A 26,861-nucleotide genomic window follows, 5' to 3' on the forward strand; every position below is an offset into this window, starting at 1 on the left:
TTGGTAATTGCAAAAAATAAACAACATCTTTAACATTGTTGAGAATGTATCTAGAGCATGGAAAGATGTTTACAGGAAATATAAACTCTTATGCAAGCTGTTCTGAATGCCCATTACCTGCTTGCTCGCCTCCTGACAAAATTCAGAATGTATTCGTTGTGTTCATTTCCAGTATATTGTGGCACACAAAATATGCATGTAATACTTGTTTTTCTGTGCATGAAAGTCAGTTAAAATTATCCTGAATATATAAATTGTGTTTGGCATACTAAGAATATTCAGTGTTTAGTCCTGTTTCCAGTTCTGTCAGATGGAGTACAGATTTTCAGGAGTGGCTGGAATGGTTCAATAATAAGAGACAGAGGATGAAATTGATCCAGACTTGCTCACAAATTAGGGTTGGGCTAGGAGAATTGTAAAATTTTATTTTGTAGTGTTGAAAATGCTAGCAGAAATCAGACGATCTTTGTGGCTCCGTGCCAGAGTCGCACGAAGAGTAATATCTGCAGGAAGACTGAGATTGGTGTGCTCCGGCACTCTCGTGGCAGCAGTGCACCTCAGTGTGAGAAAGCAGGTGAAACTGTTCACCTTTAGTGTGGTTGTAATAGCATCGAGTATCCAAGTCCTGTCTCCGTTTTGGTTGCTCCGGCCCACAAACCTAGCCCCTGTAACTTGTCGTCATAGCAACTTAAATCATCTCCTTAGGAGAGCAGAAAGTGAAGGAAGACTTGGAGATTTAAGTTAGATGATGAGGTAGCGAGTCAAGATGCATATAACATTTTAAGAAACTTTCATAACCTGGAGGTTATAAACCTTCTAGATTAATAGAACACCACATAAAGCTCTTAGCACACCGTTTAATGATTGAGGTCTGTCAGACTTCTTGCATTTTAGGCAGTACATATTTGAGTCTTTGTCTGTAGATAAACCTCTTATATCACTCTAATCCTGCACATATCCTTTGTGATTCACAGACACTTCAGGTGGGAGTACTTCTGCAGAACTTCAGAGTGTAACCCTCGTGAAAACATTTATTGCTCACTTTCGGTGGGAATCTATCCTGTGAAGATTTCATTTTTATGGAATATATATATATTAAGAAATTTAAGTAGTTCTATCTATTTACGATGAGGGTGGTGAGGCACTGGCACAGGTTGCCCAGAAAGGTGGTAGATGCCCCATCCCTGGAAACATTCAAGGCCAGGTTGGACAGGGCTCTGAGCAACCTGGTCTAGTTGAAGATGTCCCTCCTCATTGCAGGGGGATTGGACTAGATGACCTTTAAAGGTGCCTTCCAACCCAAACTATTCAATCATTCTATGATCCTATCAGAATAAGTCTTAGCAAGTGACATCACTTACATATGGTTCTTCCTACTCGTAAAATGGTGTTTTCATTTTGTAAAAGTACTAGTAAAAAAGAGCAATTAACCTTATATCTAAGGGTATATTCTCACATAGAGTAAAGGATATAGTCACATAGAAAAACGTTTGTGGAAAGATGAAAGAAGCTGCCACAGTGTTTTTCCGAAAAAATGGCAACATAAATTCTTTTGACCAAGATAGCCATTCTGGTTTATGCAGAAGTCTGTCACACTGCTCAGAAATTCAGTTTGTCTGAGGCTGCTCTGGGCTTATTCAATATAAAATCCATCCAGAGGTCTGGTTCCAGCTACACATGGAACAATGACTGTCTTTTGATTTGATATGATAGGCAGAATAATACTCTTTTGCTGTAATGTTATAGCAACGGGGCCAAGTAAATTCCCTCTACACGCTGCAACCCACATCTCTTGCTCTCACACAGCAGCACTGTTGGTTTTTTTCCCTTGGGATTTATCCCCCATGGTTGGCATTTAGTCAGACCCTTTGTATAAACGGTGGCTATGTCGTAGTGCTGCCTGAACACTTTTTTCTGGACTCTGTAATCCTATGATCTGATCCTCAACATGTTTGAGAGATCTAACTCTTACTGGAGATGAGATTCCTCCTATGGAATATGGGGTACTGACATGGCTGGGTTGCTATTACATAGAATCCTAAGGGATATTACTTGAGATGATATATTTTTCATTCAGCTGTTGCTATCTAGCATTGTAAATACTCATTCCACTGAAATACATTTCCTCCTATAGACTGTAGTCCATTCATAATATTTATGTGATAGTATTAAAATGCTGTGCCTTCCTCAGTTCCACTTTGGACATTTCCAAGTTCCTTTGCTTGGTTATTAGTTGCATTCAGTTACAGCTTTCTAGTTCTTGTATTTCCCCTTAACTCAGTATTTCTTTGTAAGCCAAATTGTATCCGATAAGAACCCTTGACTGACAAACTGTTCTACAAAAATGAAACACACAGCTGTTACTCTAACATGGTTATTAAAGGTGACCTACATTTCACTCTGTGTTTCGGTATTAATTAAAGATCTTTTACTCAGCCTTCCTGCCTTTCTTCATTAACATGGGTAGGCAGAACCTTCTCTGGCAAAGCTGCCAACAAGTCCTAAATTTGTTTTTGTTGATAAAAACCAATCACAAAACAGGCAACTCGCTTGTCACGGAACATAAAACAAGCATCATATGACACTAATTTTCCCTTGCTTCTGACCTCTGCCACATGTGACTTAGAAGTCTGTTTTGTTACTCTGTTACACCTCTCCCAAGGTGCATTATCCTGAAGGCTCTCGTTGCAAGAATGTTTATTATTAAATAAAGAAATTTAGGAAAGCTAGAAATCTGTATCCCAGCCTTGCTTTTTCATAATTTCATAAAATAGGTAGCTAGAATGTACAGAATGCAATTCATTTTTTTATAAAGCTTCTTGTTCAGTGGGGAGCTGACATCAGCAGCCAAATTGACTGAGGAAAAATGAGTTACAAGAAATGGAAGCTGAGGAATTCAGACTGTGTGTTGAATGTTATAAAAGATTCTCTGCTTACAAAGTGGTTCTCTTGTGTTTTTCAGAGGAGAAATGAACAGTGTATGTTATAGAGAAACACATGAGAATAAGCACAGAAAAGTTTTGCATGAATACTTGGATGAAAACAAAAGTCATTAAGCACCTGGAGGCATTTACTGAAAAAGAAATACCAAAACAAATATGGCTTGATGGTTTGCTGGTAAATGAACAATATAGTCATTTCACTACCTTGGAACAGCATCTACAATAAAAGGAGAAGTTTGCATTTATTTAGAAAAGGTGAGAGGAAATGCGTGCAAGATAAATAGGGAACATAGTGTGAGTGCAGAATGGACTTGACTTTGGAGGGATATAGGGAGGGAGGGATGACCTACAAACTAGTAGGAGACAAAGTCTCCAAAGAATCTGTTTTTCTGATCAGACTTGTTTGCAGCCTCACAACCAGTGCCTGTCAGACAGAATGACAGCTCAGCCCATAAAGACAGCAAAGCCAGGATATAGTAGAGACCTGTTAAATCCAAAGCTACCAGCTGTGCCTGTGAGAGTCATTACCCTGCAGCTTGTGGGAGCTTGGAAGGATGTTGGGAGAAACACGCTTGCCACAACAGCGCATTTCACTCAGCATGTGATTTGGGCTGTTGTTGGCTCAGGACATTGGGCTGGATGGATCTGAGCTCTGGTGTTGTCTGCCTGCCCGTTCTCAATCATTAGTGTTTGGCTGGTTTTATGCCAGGGAAAGGACAGCTTTCCTGCACTTGCAGATGTGGGGCACTTGGGAATAATGGCATTGCTAGCCCTGTCTGTGGTGTTTCAAACAGTATTTGCTTTAACGTGCTGCCTCCCAGGTTCGCTTGATGCATCCCAGTATGGGAGAGTGATCAGTAACTCGCTATTAATCTTTTCCCCACCTCACTACACTTTTCCTCTGTCCTTTCTTTAGAATGAAGTTTTCATGCTGTTTGTCTGTCTCAGACTGATCTACTTCATTTTTGTATTTATTGCTGCGAGCAAGGCTGTATTTTAGGATATTAATTCTGAACAGCTTTTGTCTGAGAATTTTGTACACCTTAAAACAATAGTGCAGCAACTACTACTTCTGCCTTTGTGTTGCGTAAAAGTTTCTGTAAGACCTTCCTGAGTGAAAGCAGGGAACAGCCCCCCAAAGGCTGGCCCTCCTGCTGCTGTCTGGTCCGGAGTGCATGGTGGGGGGGTGCTCGCACTGTGGCGCCCGGAGGCAGGCAGGCTCCGGGGCTGCCGGAGCAGCAACCACTGGCACCAGTGCTGGCACTGGGCGCTACTTCTCTGAAGGACCTTCAGATTGAGTAAAAGAAGGATTTGATTAATTGCTAGTGCTAAGGGCTGGATAGTGGGTTGGGACAGACACCTGAGAGAATAAAGACTAGCTGGGCCGAGTACGGAAACTGTTGGGAAAAGAGGTCTGAACTCAAATGAGGAAACAACAAAATGTATGATGGGAAAGATTGGGAAGAAAGGAAATCAAGACAAGTTGATAAAAGTGCTATGAGTCTGAGAAAGTGAGGAATATTTGGTGATAAGGCCTGAGATTGCTGGGAGTGAGCCTGGGACACAAGCTCTGCAGGATGGGCTTTGGGATGTGGCAGGAGGGCTGGGACACTGGGTGGCATGGATGGGGGCTGGGCAGGCTGCGGGGCCAGGACAGAGTGGCGCAGGTGAAGATGGAGCCGAGGAGTCTCTTCCGACCAGAAAACACATGTATCTTCCAGAGCCTTCCTGCCTTGTCACTATGTACTTGAGAAACCCAACAACAATTTGCGTATCTTTGTGCCAGTGCACTAGTGACCATCTACGCAGAGATTAACTATTAGACTACACAGGGATTTACTGTTTTAACTGCTGCTGTTCCAGTTAGACATCAATGCAGAGGTCTGGGTGGTGTACTTTTGTTACACGTGAGTTTCCTTGTGATGGAATTAGTTATTTCAGCTTTTGTTTTTGAATCCACTAAATTAAATATATTATTTTAAAAAGTTAAAAAAAATTAGAAAATGCCGAAGTTAATGTTTGTAGCTCCAGTCTTCATTCAATGCTTTTGTATATATTTGTTGTGGTATGCACTTTAATTACAGCATAGTCTCATGTTGCTGTTAAAAGACTGGATTCGTTTCTTGTTGTCTGGGGATGCATCAGGGTTGTGTAGTGAGGGAGCCTGTGTATATAGGATCTGTTTATTTGTTGCAGAAACAGGAAAATTCTAAAATGGGAACTGTGGGGAAGATAATCTCATGAATGCTGTTCAGAGAATTGGGTTGTATCTCTTCTTGCCAGTGGTTTTATTAATTGATTCTGGGCAAGTGACTTGCACAAACTTTTCATGGGTGGTCACTAGTGATGTAATCCTTGGTTTCTGGCTGACTCAGCTCAGATATTCAGAAGTGCTGAGGACTCACAGCTGCAGCAAAAGTCAATAGGAGCTGTGCTTTGAACACGTTGTGCTGTGCAACGCTAATTACTTTGAAAAGCCAAGTCCCAATCATCTGCAGACTTATAAATTAAACTCCAGAATCTAAACTATATCCTTAGATCTTGAAACTGATCTTAGATTTCAAGCCTGTGCTTTTTCATATCAAACTTGCTTTATCACTGTTACTTAACCTTTACAGTACACTCTGTCTGGTGAGATTAAGAGAAATATAATTGTATAAACCAAGAGTAATGCTGGATAGCATGTATCTAAATCAGAAATGAGGACCTTTTGTTTAAATGCTGATGTAATTGCTCCAGACAGAGTAAAAAGGCTTGACAGTCCCTCAAGGAAAAGTGCTGCTTAGGCACCCGTGTCTGGTGAAATGGTAACCACAGCTTCCCATCTGGCTTCTGAGCAGAGTAAAATAGGATGGCAGCCCTTCTACCAGCATCTAGGTTTGGCTTCAGGTCAGTTTTGAGTCACTTGTTCTACATTGGTTTAGTTTATCATTCTCGCTATTGATAGCTGAATTGGTGACTGATATTTTTGTAGGTAGGAGTAGTGCTTGATTTTGGTGCATAATTTCTACTCTTAGGAAAAATGCTAGAGTTTGAGCACTAAGGAAAAATCTAATGCACTTAACTGTTGGTTTTCTCGTGGTTCTGTCAAAATAAAAACAAACTTGCTTTTCTGCAAGAGAATCACTTTGAAATATAATGTTCTACTTGTTCCACCTTTAATGCTTTTCTGACAAATTTAATATTTAGAGAATTGCTGTCATGAGGGTACCACTGTGTTGGGCAGTGTTACAGACAGACCTGTAGACAGACGAGTTTGTTGCTTTTGTTACTTCAGTGATTCTCTTGGGAAGAAATTACCTTCTCTGTTCTTCAGTACCTGTAGGAGTGTGTATTATAGGAGAGCTGGGACTTCAGTTATGAATCTTGATGAAGCTTTTGTGATTTGAGGAAGGTGATCAACAAATTCTAGGCATTTAAATTACTGGTATATTCAAAATCAATTTTCCACCAATGAAAATGAAGTCAGAAAAGCTATTACAAAAAGATTGGGCACTGGTGACTCTATTTATTGTAATAAAATTAATTTTTTCGTATATAAATTGTAGATTAACTGCACCATAACAATTTCATGTATATTAACAATTGGCTTTGAAGTTCTCAGCTTTTTAAAGGCAAGAGGTTTTTCTTTTTTCAAGAATGCAAGTGTGTAGAAACTATAAACTTTGGGGACAGAGGAATGACGGTTCTGCATTTAACGTTGTTCTTCCTCCTAAAAGCAAATTATAATAATTTTCCCAGGCTTCCAGTAAATACTGTAGCTGAAGCCAGCACAGTGTTTTTGAACACTGTAGTAAATGTTCCATAATTGCCTCTGGTGGCAAGTTCTCTGGCTAGGGAATCAGGTTGGCTCCTGTAGTTGAATCATATAATATGATTTTCATTCACTGCTGTAAATTGGCTCTGGACAGCTTCACATGTCGAATTTGACTACTATTTTCTGGATCTCACTAGGTAAACTGTGTCATTCACTCCTTGCATTCAATATAAAAAACAGGTTTCTATTGTCAGGCCAAAAATATGTAGAAAACCTTCTATGAGGGCAAGACACAAAAATAATAAATAATAAAGAAAATATTTTAGATTGAGAGTCAGTAGAGAAAGTATAAACATATGGGATATGTTAAGAATAAAGGTGTTTTCTGTTCTGAGACAGATTAAGGAAAACAGGAAGCTGTGTTTCACAGTTTTAGAAACAACCAGTAACGGCAGGGAGTTTCTGCTGTAAGATCAAGACAGGATTTATTTCTTAAATCTTTACTTTTGTTTGTAAAATTAAGTGTAATGTCATCTATAGGCATAAGAAGATGTTTTTGTTTTGATAAATCTGGATTTCATACACATGATAATTTTCATTTTGGCTGTATCATTTTTTGCCTTCTCTCCTCTTTATAATTGTGAGATTTCTTTGGAAAAAAAAAAGTATGTGGAGGTGAATTTTACTCAGGCAAGCTGTGTAGGAGTTAGTAACCTTACAAGGTTTGTAGGTTTGGGGTTGTTGGTTTTTTTTGGTTTGGGGGTTTTTTGTGTGTGTTCTTTTTTTTCCAGAGACATCACTTCAGTCCAGCAGGAACATAAATTTAGCCTTATTAATAAAAATGAATGGTATGAACAAAAAGGCATATATGTTTTTTATCTAATACAAATGTCACTCAAAAGCTCCTGTTTTGCCAAGCAAAATGAGGAGATTGTAAAGTATAATGAGTATATACATCCTGAAGGCAGATTATGAAAGTGTAGAAGGAATCACAGAAAATAAAATAGCATAGAATTGTAATTTTGAAATAAAATATACTAATCAGATTTTTTACTGCATGAAATACTAATTGTCTTTTGGCTTACATATGTTCTTCTGTTTATTTTGCTAAAAAAAATTAGGTAAAGAACAAAGGCTTTGAGGAATGTTTATATTCAAATGATAGAATCTGTTTTGTTGACAAAATAGTACAGGTGGCAGAACTTCAACTACCAGAAAGCTATTTAATTTTCCTACTTATTTCTTGTGTGTTACCTTTTCCTTGTCAGTATTTGTAAATGTGTCCTAAAAATAGATGTTACAGAATGTATAGAGCTCTTCACAATAAGCTAGATTACAGATTAAACAATTACCTTTTTTCCTTTCTCTCAGTTTACTGATGCCATTTCCACTAAGTCTAAAAATATATTTTTGTGTTACAACTTGACAAATATAATGCAAACCAACTTGAAATCCTCAGATCCCTGAGCTAGTTACTGCATTGTTAGAAAATCTGGAAAGTGATCTGGCCTGGAAGTTTCTTGAAGTAATTGGAAGTCAATAGAGGGTGGGCAGGACTGACCTACTAAAGTAATAATGAAATAGCAATGTGACATGTTAAGGGGTTAGTCTTTCTGGGACCTAACAGAACAAAAACTTACTCTCAGTAAAGCAAACATTCTGCGTCTGGTTTGTTAAAAAACATTCCTACTTGTTTACATTTATGAAACATAACCATAGGCCAACTATTGCTGTCCAGTAGGCACTGTAGACTCCATGTGTCTCCCGAATATAGACTTCAAGCTTCAGATAAAAAAAACAAAACCAACAAAAAACCACCAAAACCCAAAACAAACCCCAAAAAACCCAATCCAAAAAATAACAACAAAAAGTGCTCAGCAGAGGTCTGAGGTTGAGTCAGCCTCAGAGCAGTGAAGTGAATGCAAGAACCTCATCCTCTGTGTAGCTGGTCTCCTTGGAGCCTTCTGAACTGGAATCACTGAGTCGGGACTGGAATCGCTGGGTGTCACAAAAATCCAGGAGTGGAATCCATGTTTCTGCTGTGTTTGCTTACACCACAACACCTCGGAAACACAAATGCATATGAACACACGCGTGCTGGTTGAATGAACTATGCAATTAGGCTGCATTTCAGCAGCAGGGAGTTGGAAATTGCCAAATCTCTCCAACGTAATGACTCTCTCTTTCCTAGATTTGTGTTCACAGCCACATGCCTGTACACAGATAAAATTCTTCCTGCAAACTCTGATCCCAAGTCCATGTGACCCGATAAAGTCTGTTGAGATGGGAAATTATCTCTGTCTAGTCTAGAATAAGAGCAGGGAGACATTATTTTGTATTCTACCCCAAAACAGCTTCTGTTTAACCTTTAACATCCTCACTGGTTGTACCCACTGATGATGGCTCACAGGGGAGCTCACCTGAAGTGTCTGCTTTTATGTCTGGGCACAACCCACAAACAGTTTGTGCAATTGTGGCATTGCAGTGAGAGGGGGCTCAGGCACCAGCAGCATGCACGGTGGATGCCTGCACCCTCACTCCAAGGATGAAGCAAAGAAAATAAATGAATGAGACTGGCAGGAGAAATAACAATGAAAGGTGATTAGAAGGACCAAAAATTCCACCTGGGAATGTGGAGTATCACAGTGGTAGATGGAGAAACCTTGAGGTTTGGCAGTATATTACTGCATTCTGGCTGTTATGTTGATAAAGACATTGGTGTTATGTCAAAAACTGTTTTGCAAAATACCAGTCTACAGATTTCTCTAGTGTCTTCCTGTTTGTCTGTACCGCATTTGATGCAAAATTAACATACTACAACAGAGCTGGTGGATTCATAATGTGACTGCCGTTACAAATTCAGCATTTATCAGCAGATACCTGACCAACTGCTCAACTACAGAGTTGTGTCAGCTTAAATTAAATTCACTGTAGTACGTTGGAAGATCTAATATCACTAGCACTACTTTTAGATGAACACCATGGTATCAGGGAACGTATCAAAACATCTGGTTTCATTCTGAAAGATGTCTTTTGGTGAGCAGAATTATCTGTGTAGCTTCCTAGGTAGATTTATGTTGAAAAGTCACTTCATTCTTGATAGGATTTTGTCTGTTGAAGATCTGCCCTTGGGTGAATAGTTAAGAAGCAGTCCTTTTTAAAACTATAGCAGGAGCTTGACAGCTAGACCCTAAAAATCAACATCAAACGTCGGATTATGAAGGGAAACTCTAGTTGTCACCTTGTATTAATATAGGCAGACAGTTTACTGGCTCTCAGCTCTCCAGTTCCAAAGGCAGACTCAAGGAGAGGGATTTATAATACACATTATTAATTTTATTTGGAAGTCATTCAGGTACTGTGATGAAAGGCAGCAGTATCAAAGTCTTAGAGAAACATATGTATTTAGGGTTTTTATAGTGGTAGTAGAGTCTTTGGCTGAGGTAGAGGTTGAAGACTTTAACTGTCTGTTAAAACAAGCAGTATACACAGATATTTAAAAAGCTGAATGTCATCCCAAAGCACTTTGTTTTCTACCTGTCAGAGAACTGAGGGGTGAGAGACAGAGCCACAAAAAGGCAGTTCCTTGGTAATGTAGGTCCATAAACACTTTCTGAAGCAACAGGACTGCAGGTTTTTTGCCTTGCACTATGCAGAGAAGTGCCCTGTGCAGTGCTGCAGTGCTGTCGTGTAAAGGGCGATGACTGCGGCTTTTGCGTTTTTCACTGCAGAATAAGTCGCAGATTCTGACTGCATAACTGCAGGGCAGGATTCCTTCCTTCCCCACAAGGGTGCCCCTATCCAGGGCTGTCTTTGGGTAAATAGTTCAGTGCAGCCACCTGAACCTGTTGTGCATGGTAGGAATAAAGCTTATATTTCAAATGAAGAGGCAAGAAAGGGGTCAGGACAGGGATCAGATCTAGCCCATATTTGTAGTAAGAAGACCAGATGTTAAGTATGATTTATTCCTCTTAAATACTGAAAATATCTGTGGACTTTTCTTCATCAGAGTCCAAAATGTACGATAAGATATGTAAGTCCAAAATATGAGATAAATGTAAGATAATGGTCCAAGCAGCTTTTATAATGCAGTTGTTCTCACTCCTTGGCAAGGAGGAACAGTCTCTCTCTTGATTGTTATGTGCTCTAAAAGTTTCCTCCTTCCTAATATAAATGGTTCTCCCCAGCCCTGGGCTTTGTCACTGTGGGGAATGCACATGCTGCTTATTTCCCCCAAACAGTCCTTAACCAGCTCCCTGCAAAGCCCTGCTTGTAGGGCAGGAGAAAAGCAAGGGTTTTGCCCTTCCCAACAACCTTCACGCAGGTTGTGTGCGTCCTGCCCGACGTGAGTGTGCTACAGGTTACTGCTGCACACTAATCTGATCTTATGCTTTCTCTCTCTCGGAGATTGCTTTTGGTTATTGGCTGCCTGAGTAATGCAAGCCCGAAAGAGCCCCGGCGCTGGGAGCAGAGCGACACGATGCAGGGAGCAATCTGGCTCATTCGCTCGCTTTCTCTCTCTCCCAGCAGGGAAGTTCATGACTGCCCAATGCAGAGGGACGTTTCTGACACGTCTCAGGCAAGAGCTCGGTGGCACTGTTAATAGAGCATGGCTGTCTCATTTGTAGGCTCTATTCATCTGACAGCTAAGAATTATCAGTACTGATGCTTCACTCCCTCTTTCTTTTTCTCCAAGCTAGTGATTTGTCTATGTTATGGGTAGGTAAGCTTGACAAAACATTACACATTAGCAGCTGAGATGGTGTTTGAAATGGGAAAATTGCTAGCAAACTGCTCCATTAGAGAACCAAATAACAAATTCTTTCTTTCCCTCAATGAGAGAGAGATAGTTAAGACCCAAATTAATATGTCTGTCTTCCCCACTCTGCAGGGGGAATTACTCTTCAAGACGAATGGCTTCGTCACTCTTGAGAGTGTGTGCTGGCTCTACGAAGGCTGCATTAGGCAGAGTTTTTTATCCTTTGTGTTTTGCCATCCTGGGTGTGAGCAGTACAGGCACCAGATGAGGAGGTGGTGAAAAGATTTGCACCTCTGAACTCTGAGATGGATTAGCATGGGAATTTGAGTGCTTATTCTTTACTCTGGGACAGGTTTTCATATTTAACTGCATAGTTGCCCCGTTTGTTTTATTTTTTTTCTCCGATATGTTTACTTTTTGCTCTCATTGCTGCAAAGTCATTTAAAGAGAGTGGGAAGAAGGAGGACTTTATCCTATCTAACATCATGTTTTTACAAGAAAAATGCGTCTGAATCCATTGGGCCCTCATACTTTCCAATCTCTGATAATATATTAGAGAAGAGAAAGGAAATTGTTCTTGTCCTTTGATGCTGTTGTCAAAGACTCTAAAATAAAGCTTCGAGAGGCAGACAGAGCATTGCTGCATGTCAGAAGGGGGGAGATATGCTTCAATTCATCTAAGCAGTACAGCTGGCAGCAGGCAACATGGCACAGTGAAATGGGTAACTGAAAGGAGGAACAAAAGCCCCTGAGAGGTTTGAACATGGCCAATTTATTTTATCAGTTTTGTGAATTCTACTTGTGGAGTCTTTTAAATAGATCTTATTATGAAATACCAGAGGCAAATCGAGGAAAATTTTATTAAGTTGTAAGAAATCTTAAATGTGGCGGATAGTAGTTCAAATGATCAAAATTTAGCCTTAGAACTGTCTCTTGTACAGAGTTCTCAAATGTGTTGTAAAATTATTTTGTAGTATATTCTGGTGATACACAAAAAAAATGAACTCATTGATGTTGTTTTGCACTAGCACTAGTGGTTTTATAGTGTATGACAGCACTTCATAGTATGCAGGGATAGACCATGAAAAATTCAGTTTTCCAGAGGTCATGTTCTAGGTAAACTATGTAATTTTCTCTGAAATAAAACATGGCTGTGAAATTTAGATTAGCTTTTCACTTTTTCGAGAAAAAAATTACACCACTAGGTAAGAACTCTGTTTTTCACTTTATTTGAAAGATGGCACCTTTAGCAGCAGTTTCCCATTATATCATGAATAACACTGGTTTATAATTAAGCCTTCATCACCTTGAAATTGCCAATACCCCTTCTGCCAAAACCTAGTGTTTCCTAGAGATTTTTAATCCTGTACTGTCCTTCACATGTCATTTATGAGGTCAGATGAGGTGAAAGCACAAAGTATTAATACAATTAATTTCTTTTCTACTATTTTAGTTGTGTAACTGCATTGTGTTTTTCAGCCTATGCCTGCCAATCTATAACATACATTTATGAGAAAAATAAATGGAAGTCAGATTAGTACTTCATACTTTTAAAATACCTGCTTATTTAATGCTGCACTTTATTTAATGCTCCAAGATCAGCTGCATTTTGTGCCCAAGTTGGAATCCACCTACAAAAAAACCCTGATGAGAGCGCTCAGTACTGCTTGTTGCTTCTCTGGTAGCATCTGCAAAATGTAGTGCGCTAAGCATAATGTGTTACGTGTCATCTTTAGTCCTTTGTTTACGAAGAGCTTCATACAATAAAAAACTGTAAGGTGCTAAGGTGAAAATATAGCAGCAGATGACAACAGCCTTGTCCATCTATTTCTGTACAGGCCATCTGCTGCAAATTTTGTAGGAAAGGGTGAAGAATTCAGTACTGCTTCAGAACGTAGCTCTCTGAAACAACTCTTTTTCCGTATTCCTCTCCACTTTTTCTAGAAATTTCATTTTTTCTTATTACTTGGGATCAGTGACTGTTCCAATTCTGGATTTTTCTGCCCTTTGGGGGGCAAAATTTCTGTGTATATTTCTACCCTTGAGTCACTAAAATTTCCTTGGAATTTTAAGTGATTATAAAAACCGCGGAGTTTCCCCCCATCACTATATTTGAGTTTCCCTGTAAGGACTGCTATGCTGCACCTATGTGCAGCATATGTGAACCCCCAATTTCCATCCACAAGGCAAGGGAATTGGACAGGCATGGCCCTCTTTTGTTCCTAGAAGTGTCTGCATAGAAATACTTGGGAGGAGTTAAACACCAAACTGGCAAGCTGACAAAAAGCCTTTATGGGAAGAGTATGTGTACTGCTAATTCTGGTGACAAACACCCAACAATAGTAGAGTGCTGAAGCTTACAGCAATTTGCATTTCACTGTGGACTTGCCAGAAATGAAGCACTTTATATTTAGACCAACTGCAAGGGAAATCTCAGACACTAATTCAAATCACAAAACAAGGAATAGAATTAACTCTGATCACAACCTTTAAAACAGACTGCTACAGAAATAAAAGAGTGCATGCACATTGACTGTACAAGTTGACTGTGCAAGTATCACAATATTCATGACAAATAGCTTCTTAGAGTATAACTGAGCTGGCAAAATATCTTATTTTCAAGGGGATTTTTCCTTTGTCTATTGAAAGCACAGATCAACAGAAGGATACACTGTGCAATAGAAGGCTGATGGGCCTTACACATTTTCTCTACATTATTCCCGAGTCCTTTAAAAACTATGATTTACTTCTCCCTGCATCTCATTTTATCTCTGTTCCTGGTTTTAAAATTTTTTCTCCCCTCTGCATTGCTGCAGCAGCTCTAAATGACTGGAGTGATTCATTCCATCATTCCAGTATGTTTTTGTACTTCAATTCTAAACCATTTCCAACCACAGATTTTTGCTATTGAAACTGTTTCTTTTTGTGACATTTTTGGAAAAAAGAGACAACGTTTGAATAATAAGTAAAAGCTAGGTAAAATCAAATTTTGCTTTCAGTTCCAACTCTGATTGTAGAATTTTAGCTGCCATGGTCATTTGAATTTGTTGTATGAGGATCCACTTTTACATTTCTAATTGAGATGAATATTTAGGGTTCATCTGAGGAGAAGATAGTCCTTTTAGCAGGAATTCGGGGAACTTGTTGACAAAGACTTGAAAATACTTCTGGGAAGGAACAGAAATTAATCTTGGTGGTTACTGTATGAGGTATCTTAAAGCTGCTTACATTTTATGTTAGTGATACATGCATTTATGACACTTCATAAAGAATACTTCTTTCAAACCAAATCTCAGAAATTAAAACAACAGCATTTTCATGTAGTCTGGACTATATTTTAGAGCACCTTCAGTATTTGGTAGTTAAAATAGGAAGATACAGTCCTTTTTTGCTCTGCTTTAGCATAGACACACCCCTCCCACCCCCCCCAAAATCTGGATTCATATTGCAGTGAATTCCACTTTGTTTTTCAGCATGTTCCCACAGATTGTTGCTCCTGAGTCGCTCTGATAGTATTCTTAATCTGTTTATTAAGCTGTCACAGCATAGCATAGCTTTTAGTTTAGATGGCTATGTTCTGTTTACAACAGCTAGTCAAGGAAAGCATCTGTATTTTCCACCTTAACTTTGATTAAGCAGTGATAAAATATACCTACTATTTTTTATTAATTCCATGAGCTTTAAAGGTGCAATTTCTATAGCCTGTGACTTTTTTCTATACAGATTTAGTGTAATCAATGAGATTATTTTATTTTCTAAGTTATTTTCTCAACATTTTCTCCATTTAGTGGCCTTCAAAAGAAAAATCAGTTTCACATTAAAACTCTATAAATTGTTTTATATTTATATAAAAATTTGCTATCATGTTTAATGTTATTTCTGTCCTATAATTGTGTAGTTAACATGTATATTACTTTGTTTGTTTTCAGACGTTTGGAACAAAACCTCATCAAAATCATTCCCCCTGGAGCTTTTACCCAGTACAAGAAGCTTAAGAGAATGTAAGTTTTAATAAGACCAACATGCAAGAGCAATCATGAATCTTCTAGCCTCAAGTTCAGTATCTTTATTTTAGAAACATATTGGCAATTTCTATGTTGAAATCACTGGGGATTGCACAAATAATCTCTTCAAAGCGTAAGTAACAATGGAATTTGGTTCAGGATGCCTAACAGTGCATGAAATCCTTAATAATGCTTAATTTCACTTCCTATTATAAACGATGTGAGCTAATTAGTTGTTAGTCTGTTCAAACTTCAAATCTCCTTCCTCAGAAAAGATTTTAAGTTCTATTTTTTTTCTCATTCATTCTGGTATCTGTTTGCACCACTTCAATTTAGTTGACCCCATTATAGCAGGAGTGCATGTTCTTGCAGAGTAGTTAGGATTTTTTTGTAGTGCATTCAATGTCCTGATGTTGAAATGGTTTGACTGTTTACAAGAAAACAAAGAAACCTGCTGGAGTTTGTTTTCTCTGTTTCTTAATCACCAGTATATACCCAGACAATTCTTTTCTTATTAGCTCTTGTGTTTTCTCTTTGGATTTAAAAAAAAAAAATCCTGATTTGTAGCAGAGCTCTTATGCAGATAACCTGGGCATTCCCTTTGGTTGCTCTTTCTTTTCATTTTTAAGTGATATATGAGAGAAGTTGTGACAATAGTAGAATGATACAGACAATGGTAAAACAAGTTACTCCTGCTTCACCATAGTACCAAGATGTTGATGGTTGCCACTGGACCAGTAACTTCCAGAAGTCATTCAGGCTTTGTAGGTCAGTGCTAAGACTGCTGAAAAGGTGCCTTTACAGTTCTTGTTTTCTGATGTGAACAATACTTACTGGAATTAAGAAACTGTCCGCTCATTTCACAGAAGACACTGGATTAACAGATAGCTAATGCTTTTGGAAACTGAAATGAGCTTGCGCTGTACCTTTGGATTTAAGGGTAAAATTACCGTGTTTGCCAGTCCAAACTTATCACGTTCCGAGAGCTGAAGAGCTGTAAATATGGATCTTAATATTTAACAGGTCAAATCATCAATCTTACAGAGTCTCTATTCTTCTGTCTCACTTTCAATATGGCTGTATGTATTTTTAAAGAAGTACTGTATTAGATAGCAAGATGGTAATTTCAGTGAAAAATGATGGATCCCTTTCCAGTGACCTAACTTGTAACTTTTTCATTATTAAAGTCACAACTTAGTTCTTTCTGAGGTATGACTAATTTTAGATTTTGGCAATGTTTTACTGTCCTTTCATTTTTCATGATTGGTGAACTCTGATTTTATGGGAGTTGACCAAAAAAATGTTCTTTAACTTGACTAGCTGCTCAACCCAATGCAGCACTTACTATGTGAAATGATTAATGTTAGAATTTCACAGCAGAATTCCATTAGCAAGTTGTGTTAACAGCTTTCTGGAGTATAATTGGCATACTCATTGAGATCTGAACTCATAGTTAAATAATAAGTTACTGTGCCAGATGATCTGTAGGAAAGCTTAGTTAACGTGACAGCATTTTGTGGAAGAACTTGGGATAGATAGTTAGGCTGCAGAATGTCCCATAACAAACATGATGTTTCACCATTTGGTTATTGACCTGTCTCCTTGTTAAAGTTTTATTCCTGCTGGACAGTGAGGCTCTAAATTGGGCATCACTGTTGTTACATAAAGTTTAATTGAGGATATTTGTTCCACTATTTGAAGGGATTATTGACATCATCTTTTCAGTGTGCAACATTCCCAGTATTGTTAACACAAAAATATACTTTAGTCAAAAGACTGCCTCTTAAAACAAAAGAATTATCCATCCTTTTCCTTATAGAGGAAGGACATGTTTGATATCACTGAAGTCATCAGCCTTTCTTAATTTCTGTCACTTTGATTTCAATGAGCAGTGCAATAGCATGAAGATTATTGATTTAATTAATTGATGCCCTACCAGGGTACAAATGAAGAACATTATTATTATTGTTATTGTTGTTGTTGTTGTTATTAACTATTATTTATAATAATTGTATATAATTCAGACGATAGTATTAGCATAACATTGTGAATTGTATTGTATTTTTCTCCTGGTGACTAAATATGCAAGAATGTTAGGGGTAGTAGACTGCTCACTTGCAGAATGCTCAGTATTTTGATTGTTTACTGAGTATTTCCTACAAGATTATGCAGTTTCCTTTTCTTAAATAATTGTATAACTGAGATTAATTTTTAGGTAAGAGACGGTTGTCTAAGATAATCTTTATGTGACTTGATATTAATAGTTTAAGATAATAGCAGAAGATGTATGTATATTAATTCAAGTGTTATGTTTGCATCTAGCTGAAGTTTGCTGTTTAGAATATCTCTTCAATAGCTTCCAAGATGGGAAGGTTATTTTGGTGATTGGGTTTTAGCAAAGGAGTTGAAATCTTTTGTGTCTTGAACTTCATCATAATTGCCTACATCTTCTCACACAATTAGTTATATGAAGCTAAATGTATCTGCCTCAGAAGGAAGATTTGGCACCTGTAGGATTCAAGTATGCAGTTGAATGATATAATCTGGGATGATGGTTCCCCTGATTTTGGGGTGAATGTAACAGGTCCTAGCTCTGTGCTCATTTATTCAAGGGCTTTAGAAGAGGTTTAAGGGGCTTGAAGGAGATACATCCCATCTCCAGAGATAGAAGTTGTTGTCATTATTGCATGAAGTATCCAAGCCCAGACATGCCATTTTAAATTAATTTACATAGCAGTTGTGCTTGTACCATAGTTCTGTAACTTCTAGCCTACGAGTTCCAAAGTTTATGGCATTACCTCCCATTTTGTCTTTGCTTTTCTGAGGCTTCTAACAAGTTTGTAGCACAAGACTAAGAGCCAAGTACATAGAGCCACTTTGAAAGATGTGGTTGTACCTCTCTAGCGCTGATGCTTGTAGTGGCATTTCAAGTTGTCAAATTAATTTTACCATATATTGACAGAAGACACATTGAGATTTCGCAGTCTTCCCAGTAGCTCTGTGGCATTGCTACTTTTGTTAAGCAGCTTCTAAAAACTAAACCATATATGACGTGGATTTTTGCTGAGTACTCTTGTCAAATGAGAACAGTCCATTTTACATGTTAGAGATAATCAAGTAATCTGTTTCTAATAATGCTAGTCAACAAAGAGAATATTCGTCCACTGCTGTTAATACTTTTGCATTTGGCTGCATCTAAAAATAAATCTGTTTTGTTTCAAAACCTTTTACAGTAAAGACATTTAAGCCATACAGTCATATGTTATATAGTGACTCACAGGGTATCCTCGCTCCCCTGGTGCAAAGTCAAAAACAATTTATGTCCCTAACTGGTAAATAAGCACAGCCACCCTCCAAGGTGTGTTCAACAACCTTTTGAAAGAAGATCTCTACCATGCTGTCAGAGGTGCAGGGAGAGCAGTATGAGGTGACTGATGTATTCCCTGCCTGGGTGGAATCCTGATAAGTTTATTACATTTCCAGCTGAAGAGCCACATTTCCACTGAGTGATTCAGAGATACCCTAAACTATGAAAATGAGCCTTATGTGATCTAAATGGACTTAGTTGTGCAGGTTAGAAAAACCTGTGTCTCTTTGTCTTGATATAAATCGAGCACAGAATAGGATGATCTTACCAAAGCAGACCAAAGGAAGGGAACAAAAGTATAAGGACATAATTGAATCCCTTTGCCTCAGTCAAGTCAGAAGGAGATGGAGCCTCCTTATCCAACAGCAGTGGAGCTTGGGCTCTAATGGAAAGGAAATAATGTGTCTAATTATCTTCTAATGCTGATTGTAGTGCATCTGCATGAAGTGAGTGAGTGTCATCACCCAGCATGGCATTTATGCACGTTCAGGCACCATTAGTTATACAATCATTAGCGTCCGGACATGGGGAGAGAGAAAGGATGGGAATGTTGAAATGTAGCAAATCAATAAAACAGTGCTGAAATACTTGTTTCAAAAACTAGACGCCCCTTCTCAGATGCTTGTCATTGTTTTGCAAACTCACGATTTCATGTCATTGTAATAGGTTTTAATATGTTCCTCAATAAATAGATAGCACAGATTCACATCAGACTTCTGCTTACATATGAATTACTAGATAAAAAGCAGCAAATGCTACCAGGCAATCTAAACAAGTTTCACAAAAACCTGTATAAAAATAAATATTCCTACTTTCACTGTCACAAATTCGGCTGCTGTGAGTTGAGCTGAAGAACTGGACACCTTCACTGAATGCTGTCCTTGTAGGCAGGATGTTGTAATAGAAAACATCAGTAGATTGCAGAGCAGTTGTTTCATGAGCCTTATAAAAGAACCAAACCTTATAAAAGGACCAAAGAAAATCCCACTTCATGTGGCTAGATTTGAAAACAGTTAGAGGACTTCATTAAAAGTTTAACCAACAGAATTTGCAGCTTGAAACATGGATAGAATGGAAAACCTTCTTACTTTCTGATTCCTGAGTTCTCATTCAAGTGATGTTTATTTAGAGTCTGACTGGGATCCTTAGCATGTGCCCTGGTGGAAATAACAGTGAAGATGTACACGAAATACCATATTACTCCAGCTTCAGCTATCAGTGAAAAGATTTGATACTACTGATACAAGCTGATACCAAATGTCAGTGAATGCAATGAGGTGGCTGAAAGTTATGCCTGCAGCTAAGCACCTGGTTGAACGGATTGACAGAAAGATTGGATTGCAGTGACAGTCATGATAAGGCACCCAGTTCTGAGCATCTGGGTCCCAAGTGTAGTAAATTTGGCTCCATGTATAAAGAAATTGTGGCATAGGCTATATTTATCTTTGTGTACTTGGTTGGTTGTGATTAAAATTGAAGGGTATTTTCCAAACTGGGAACACGCTTTCCCTTGAAAATGAGAGCAGGCTGTAACTGAATTCCACTCACATCATAGCTGAAAGGGTGGAATCTTGCTGGGGCTCCCTGACAGGGTCTGCAACGTGCTGGGTGTTCCCCGCAGTGCTGCTGGCTTCAAAGGTCCACGGTTTCTGTTCAGATGCTCAAAGGCTTTCCCTAGTGCCTGAAAACTCTAGGCAGACCTGCCAGTGCTGTGTCGACCCTCTTCTCACCTGCCTCACCAGATCAAGATCATGGTAGAATTTTGCGCTGCTTGTTTTCTCTAGGCCATTAAAAACCAAACATCACTGGTACAGTGCCGAACTCCTCAGTGACACTGGTGCCTGCTTTGCGATCGGGGGCTGTTTCCCCCGGTCTGTTTCCCATCCCCTTTCCCATTGGTATTAAACAGAGATAGTGTGGGAAAAGTCTTGCCTCAGCAGAATTTTATCATCCTAAGAATTATTGATATTGTTTCATATAAATTGAGACTAACCCTTAGTGGAATTTCCTAGGGTTTTCATGGGAATTTTGTTTGACTATGCTACGTGTTTCTGGTATTTATGAATATGTTCATCTTTACATCTCATTTACCACAACGTTTCTTCTCTTAGACAAACACAGTCTTGCTGCCTCAGAAGCCATTCCCCTGGTGCCTACACCATACTGACACCGCTAATCCCACCGTCTTCCTTAATGCATGTCCTGCCAGCACTTTCCAGCTATCTTGGAACCTCTCCTCACCTTGTCTATCATTTCACTTATAATCAAAATATGGTCTTCTGTACTGTTATAAAGTTAGCCTTCCATGCCTGCATTTAAACATTCAGACAACCTTTATGCTTTATCACAGGCTGCTCCTCATGTTTGAGGGCCACCCTACAGAGTCACAATGCGATCTCCATTATTAATAGTTCTTAAGATGGTTTTATCAACCATTTTTATTCAATGGGCTACCTCACTGTTGTTCTTCAAAGCTCTTCATAAAACTCTTTGTTTCAATGTCCATGAAACGAAAGACCTTATTAACAGCGGAGCTGCCGATTTATTGAGGCTATGGCCTGTCATACTGACTGATGTTTTCTGATCATTCCTTGAATTTGCCTATGTCCTTACATAGTTCATAATTTCTCTGAGGTAATATGATCTTTTAGTTCTGTTTTTGTATCAAGTATATCCTTCCAATAAACTACAGCTAAAATATTTTCATCAAATTCCTGTTTACAAATATTTTTTTAATCCTCCCTTCTCTTTACAGAGACATCAGCAAGAATCAAATATCTGACATTGCGCCTGATGCATTCAAAGGCTTGAAATCTCTCATTTCATTGTAAGTAGAAAATAGAACTGAATGAGCATTTGGGGAGAGCTTGCATGTAAGAGAAATAAAAATGATAATGTGTTGCCTGGGAGAACTTATGTTTCTGTGTGCAATTGCCCACTTGCGTGAAGCATCTGATCTTTTATAAATGAAAAATTGGTCGTGAAGGTTAGAAGAAGGAACTGTTTACACACCTCTAGTAAGTTCTTTTATAGATGAACTCCCCCAAGGTTACTGACTTGTTCACTTCTTCAAATCAGTCCATTAGTTGGTCTACTGTACATGTGCACCTGCAGGCTAATCAATGCCCCCCAACTCATCATGGCACACAAAAACCTCGTCATACTTCAGACACTATTTGGTGGTGTCAGTCAGGGAGGACTTAGGGGAAATACTTCCATACTGAATTTTTCTTCTCTATTAAAGAACTGAGATTTCACGCTCTTGTGAGTTTTTTGGTTTATTTGTTTTTTGGGGTTTTTTTCAAACTAGTTCGGGAAGAACCTAAGCTCTTAATAAAATGTTCATATTTCTTAGCTGTAATTACTACTTTATTAAGCAGGAAGGGGACTAAAATATGACTTCATAGAGAAGATAAAAGGAAGGTAGGACCTCTTGACAACCCTTCGTTTCTCTTTATAGAACACAGAAACTGTTTTAGCACCAAGTTGAATTTAAATGCAGCTATATTTCAACCTAGCTACCCGCAGCACTATTAAAACAGTGGCGCTTTTAATGGGTAAAAGGAGCAATACAAGGTCAGAAGCTGCATATGGAGAATGAACTAGAATAGAGTGTTAGAAAGAGCCCCAGGTTGAGAGAAGAGGGTAAGCTCAACTGGAATGATATTTACTTGCGTTAATTTTAAAGACAGTTTTAAAACATTTAGCTCATTGATATTCATATAACACAGTTTGATTTTTAAGAGTGTAGTTTATTTCTAAAAGCTGCTGTAATTTTATTCTCTAAATACTGGATAATTCTAACCACCTATATAACTTGTTGACTAGTGCTAATATTAGAAGGTTATTCAGTACTAAACTTATATGTTGCAGTAAACTTCTGAGCCAGAATGCAGAAGGATGGGCCTTTTTTTGTGTGCTGAATCCAGCTGGGAGAATGCCAGAAATATATATTAAGTGTTTCTAGCCTTTGTTGAATAGTTAGGGCGGTGTTATTCAACATGCTGTGGAAATGGCCAAATCCCTCAATGCTGTCTGGAAACGATTCAGTAAGAGAATGACATTTACTGAACACTACAGTTTTGGCTTAGTATAAAACTACCGCTGATGCTGCAATGCTACAGCTTTCTGGTCTTGGCAAACCTCCTGGCTAGGAGCAAGCTGGACAGGCAAGACATTTCTGCTGGCGTTGACTTCCCAACTCAGAAGTTATTCAGCTTTAGCTATAACTAATTCAGATACCCCCAGGTGGCCTCAGGAGTGGGACAGAACACATCAGAGTGGACAGAGAGGAAATGAGAATATAAACTGGGCAGAAATTTATAGTGTTTTGACTTGCACACAGAAGCAAGTGAAATGACTGTGTATTCTCTGCCCAGTCATCCAAAACGATATTTTAAGTAAATGATGTTTAAATATGTTTGTATCCAAGTGGGTAAAATAGTGCTTAAGTTAATGCTAGGAGGTTACAAGGGGGAAGAGAGAAGGCAGAGAGATGAGATGCAGCACATACAGGGCTATAGTAAGGGAACTGCTTCTGAGCAGTCTTTCCTTTGTTCAGTGTTTGCCTCTGCCTCAGTTTCCTTCTACTGCAGGCATACAAAGCTGTTGTAACACAGAGTCTTTTTTTCCTGTCTTCGGCAGACTGGTTTCTAGGACAGTATTGACTCCAGCCTTGAAATTGTCAGCCTCCTCCTCTAGATTCAGTTGTCCATTGTGCTTGCCATTGGCTTTTACTTTCTTTTGAAAGGTTTTACTCCTGCTGTTCATTGCAGGTAGGTCTTACAAATGTTTTCCCTATGGCTGATAGGCAAGAGTTAGTTCCCTCATCCTTCATGACCTGTCACCCAGACCTCTGGCAGGTTCTTCCCTGCTGGTCACTTCTGTAGTTGTCTCAGTTTCTGAGCCCTAGATGTCTTTATGGAGCAAGATTATCTGCTGTTCTGCAGAATCTGGGTTTCTCTGAAGAAACCTCCGCCAGGTTTCTACTTCTGAGAAGTAGAGGATCTTCTTTCATCTGATCTCTGCTATAGCCACCAGTCCAGTTCTGTCAACCGCAGAAAGAGAAGTACGTGCAAGAGAAGATGACTCCTTTGAAGTGCCAGCCCTTCCAATGAAACTGCCAAAGGGGAAAGAACAAGGAGGTAGAAATGAAGTAAGACAGTTTGCTTGCTAGTGTTTTCTCTTTTAAGTGGCTCAGTCTTTTTGGTGCCTGAGGCCCCAATAACTTTCATCAGCTGCATGCCCTGAAGGAATGCTGCTCTGCATACAATGCTTCAGCTCAGCTGAGAGTAACTTTTGTTTTTCATATATGTAAGTCAAATGTGATTGGTGGCATAAATTTTAATGAGAGACCATTGAGGTTTAATCTGTGCACAGAGCAGCTGGACTTTTCAGCTAGCTGCGTTAAGAATAAAGGAGGGGAAAATATTAATGCACAAATGAAAGTAAGCAAGTTTGTTTCCATTAAAAATGAAGTACTACTGTACTGCCTAAAATCCTTGCTTTTTTTCCCCCTGCATTATTTCCATTTTCTGCTCCTCCCTTTACTCCCTGCTTGCATGCAATTGCAGTGCTCCCTATGGGTCTAAGAGAGTGAAAGTGCTTATCTGGAAGACAGCCAACATTGTTAGTCTGGCTGGCTAATGGAGGCCTATATATAGTGGGTTGCTACTCTACTTTCTTCTGAAGTTAACTTAGGTTAGTGTTTCCAGGCAGAACTGTTTCTCAGAGTACTCTGCCTATTGTACCTATGTAGAGATGGAATTAAAAATCGTGTATCATAGTTTTCAAAACACAGGAATGTTTATTACAGAAGCAGTTTCCCCTAAAATATATAAAACTTAAATCTTTTAAAAGTACTAAGTGATCCATATGCTAGCAAGTTATAAGTTTTTATTTTAAATCTATATATTTTCTCTAACAAGAAATCCACCTATGGGAGTCAAACAGGTCACAAAATCTTAACACTTTAAATAAGCCATTTCTACCTTAGATTTTCTCTGCCTTATCAAAAGAAAGGCAAGCTTGTTCTTGTAAGGACTCAAGGCTTCTCCATTCCCCACATACAGGAAAAAAAAAATTGTTTTGTCCATGCCCATTTTTCGGTGGGATTTTGTTCCCTATTCATATAATGCGTGTGTGGAACAAGGAATTTCTACTCCGCTTTTCTTAGAAATATTTGGGCATTTACATAACCTTTTTTTTTTTCCTGGTTGTGACAGCAATTAAGGAACCAGAATAATTGTTAAGAACTGTTTTTAATTCTTCCCAGAGTTTTCTGGCTTTTCCTTTTCCCCTTGTTGTGTCACATGCAGGTGGCACTGTGAGTCACTGGTCAGCTCTGGCTCTGTATGTTCTTTGGATTTAATTCTGTTACAGTGTCTGAAGTTCCCTTTCAGTATTTAGGCACTAGGGTTTAGATCCTTAGCATATTTTTTGTATGAACCAAACTTCAAACCTGTTTCTGGACAAAACTGAAGATACAGTAAGACCCAGCCTCTGATTTTGAGAGAACAGACTTGTGGAGAGCTTGCTATAAAGCTGTTGTGGAGAATGGAGGGTGTTGTGGATGAAGGCCAGAGAAAGAGTCTTTAGTCTTAAAGATGCTACTGTGGGATTTGGGAGGAAGAAGTCATGTTGCATAATTTCAGTGACAGCTGTTGGACAAATAAACTGCTAGTCTATACCAAAGTCTCCCCTCTTGAAAAGGTGGAACTATTTCTCTATCTTGAAGAGATGATACAGGGGTGTATACATTGAAGGCTGTGAGATGTAGTGATACTGCAGTACCTGGGACCATATGAAATACCCAAGATGACAAACAAATATTTAGAATTACTTGAATCTGAAAAAACAGTAAGCAGCACAGATGTGAGCGAGCCGTGGTAATGTAGCCATGGCTTTTGTGTTGGAGGGATTAGTCTTGCCATCCAATACTTCTTTCCATATAAACATGAGAGCAAATAGTACCCCTGCATTGAGAAGTGTGGCAAAATTGGTTGCTGCAAAAGAATGTGTTATCTTAATTTTAAGCAAAAGTTTGAGAAATGCTCTATTTGTAGTACATGGTGTTTGCATTACATAGTTAGAATTGCACTTTGCTGGAGTTGGAGTGGTTAATAACTCAGCACAGAACATGGGGGCTAAGTTATTAATAGTTTCGTATTTCAAGATTGCTGCATGCACTTTCTGAAGTAAATTAATTTTTCATTTAATGAACTCAAAATCTGTCTAATAGCAGTGAGAGGATTGTATCAGCGTTTGGTTATTGTTAATAGTATCAAAGATAAATGTTATTCTTGGGGTCAGTAAACTTCCCACAAATGTAGGTTTGGAAGGCCATATCCAGACTGTCTGGGGACATTTTATGAGATATGACAAAATAGTCTAAGCCTTCAGTGTGTTAAACTGAATGAATAAATTTTAGACCACTGCAGAGCGAGAATTCCTTTGCTTTTGTTCATATACTGAATTAAGCTAGTGAACAATTTAAAAGCTTAGATCAGCCTGGGCACAAAGACAAGAGACAGCTTAGATTTTGACATAGCAGTCCCATTTAGACCATCATCTCCTGGGTGATGATGTATGTGGTGTCATTCATGGTGATTTGAAATCTGCAATAAAACACTGTCTATTGCAATAACTGCCAAACTTATTTTAAGGTAACAAATTGCTTTGGATAGTTTTACTGTGATTTATTTAGTCTAACTTGTTCTGAAGAAATATGAAATAGTGCAGGGAAAAAAAAATTACATGTCTAACTGTCTTTCAGATATTAGAAATTTATTGCTGTTTTTACCCCTATCAATTCCTCCTCTTTTGAAAACTTGAGTTCTTATTGAGCCTGTGCCATTGCACATAGCTTGGGAAATATAATTCTTCCTAGCAAGAATTGTTTTCACAGTCTGAAGGAAAGTTAAAAGCGTTCTAAGGACTGAAAAAGACATTGCATAAAGTCAAAATTTGACACTTCAGTAAGAATGTTTCAGCCAAGCCAAAATAGAGGAACACTTAGCTGGAAACCATATGG

The 26,861-nt window shown here is 38.6% G+C and overlaps 1 protein-coding gene across 3 annotated transcripts in view; it reads left to right on the plus strand.

Moving 5' to 3' along the window:
- SLIT3 (slit guidance ligand 3) overlaps window positions 1-26,861 on the plus strand; it is a 537,095-nt gene that overhangs the window by 347,001 nt on the left and 163,233 nt on the right. For all 3 annotated transcript variants that reach the window (XM_050905039.1, XM_050905038.1, XM_050905037.1), the window contains 2 exons: window positions 15,388-15,459; window positions 21,585-21,656. In XM_050905039.1, the coding sequence (XP_050760996.1) occupies window positions 15,388-15,459; window positions 21,585-21,656 (144 nt within the window). The remainder of the gene's footprint in view (window positions 1-15,387; window positions 15,460-21,584; window positions 21,657-26,861) is intronic.

Source organism: Gymnogyps californianus, chromosome 14, assembly GCF_018139145.2.
Source record: "Gymnogyps californianus isolate 813 chromosome 14, ASM1813914v2, whole genome shotgun sequence".
Classification (NCBI taxonomy): Eukaryota; Metazoa; Chordata; class Aves; order Accipitriformes; family Cathartidae; genus Gymnogyps; species Gymnogyps californianus.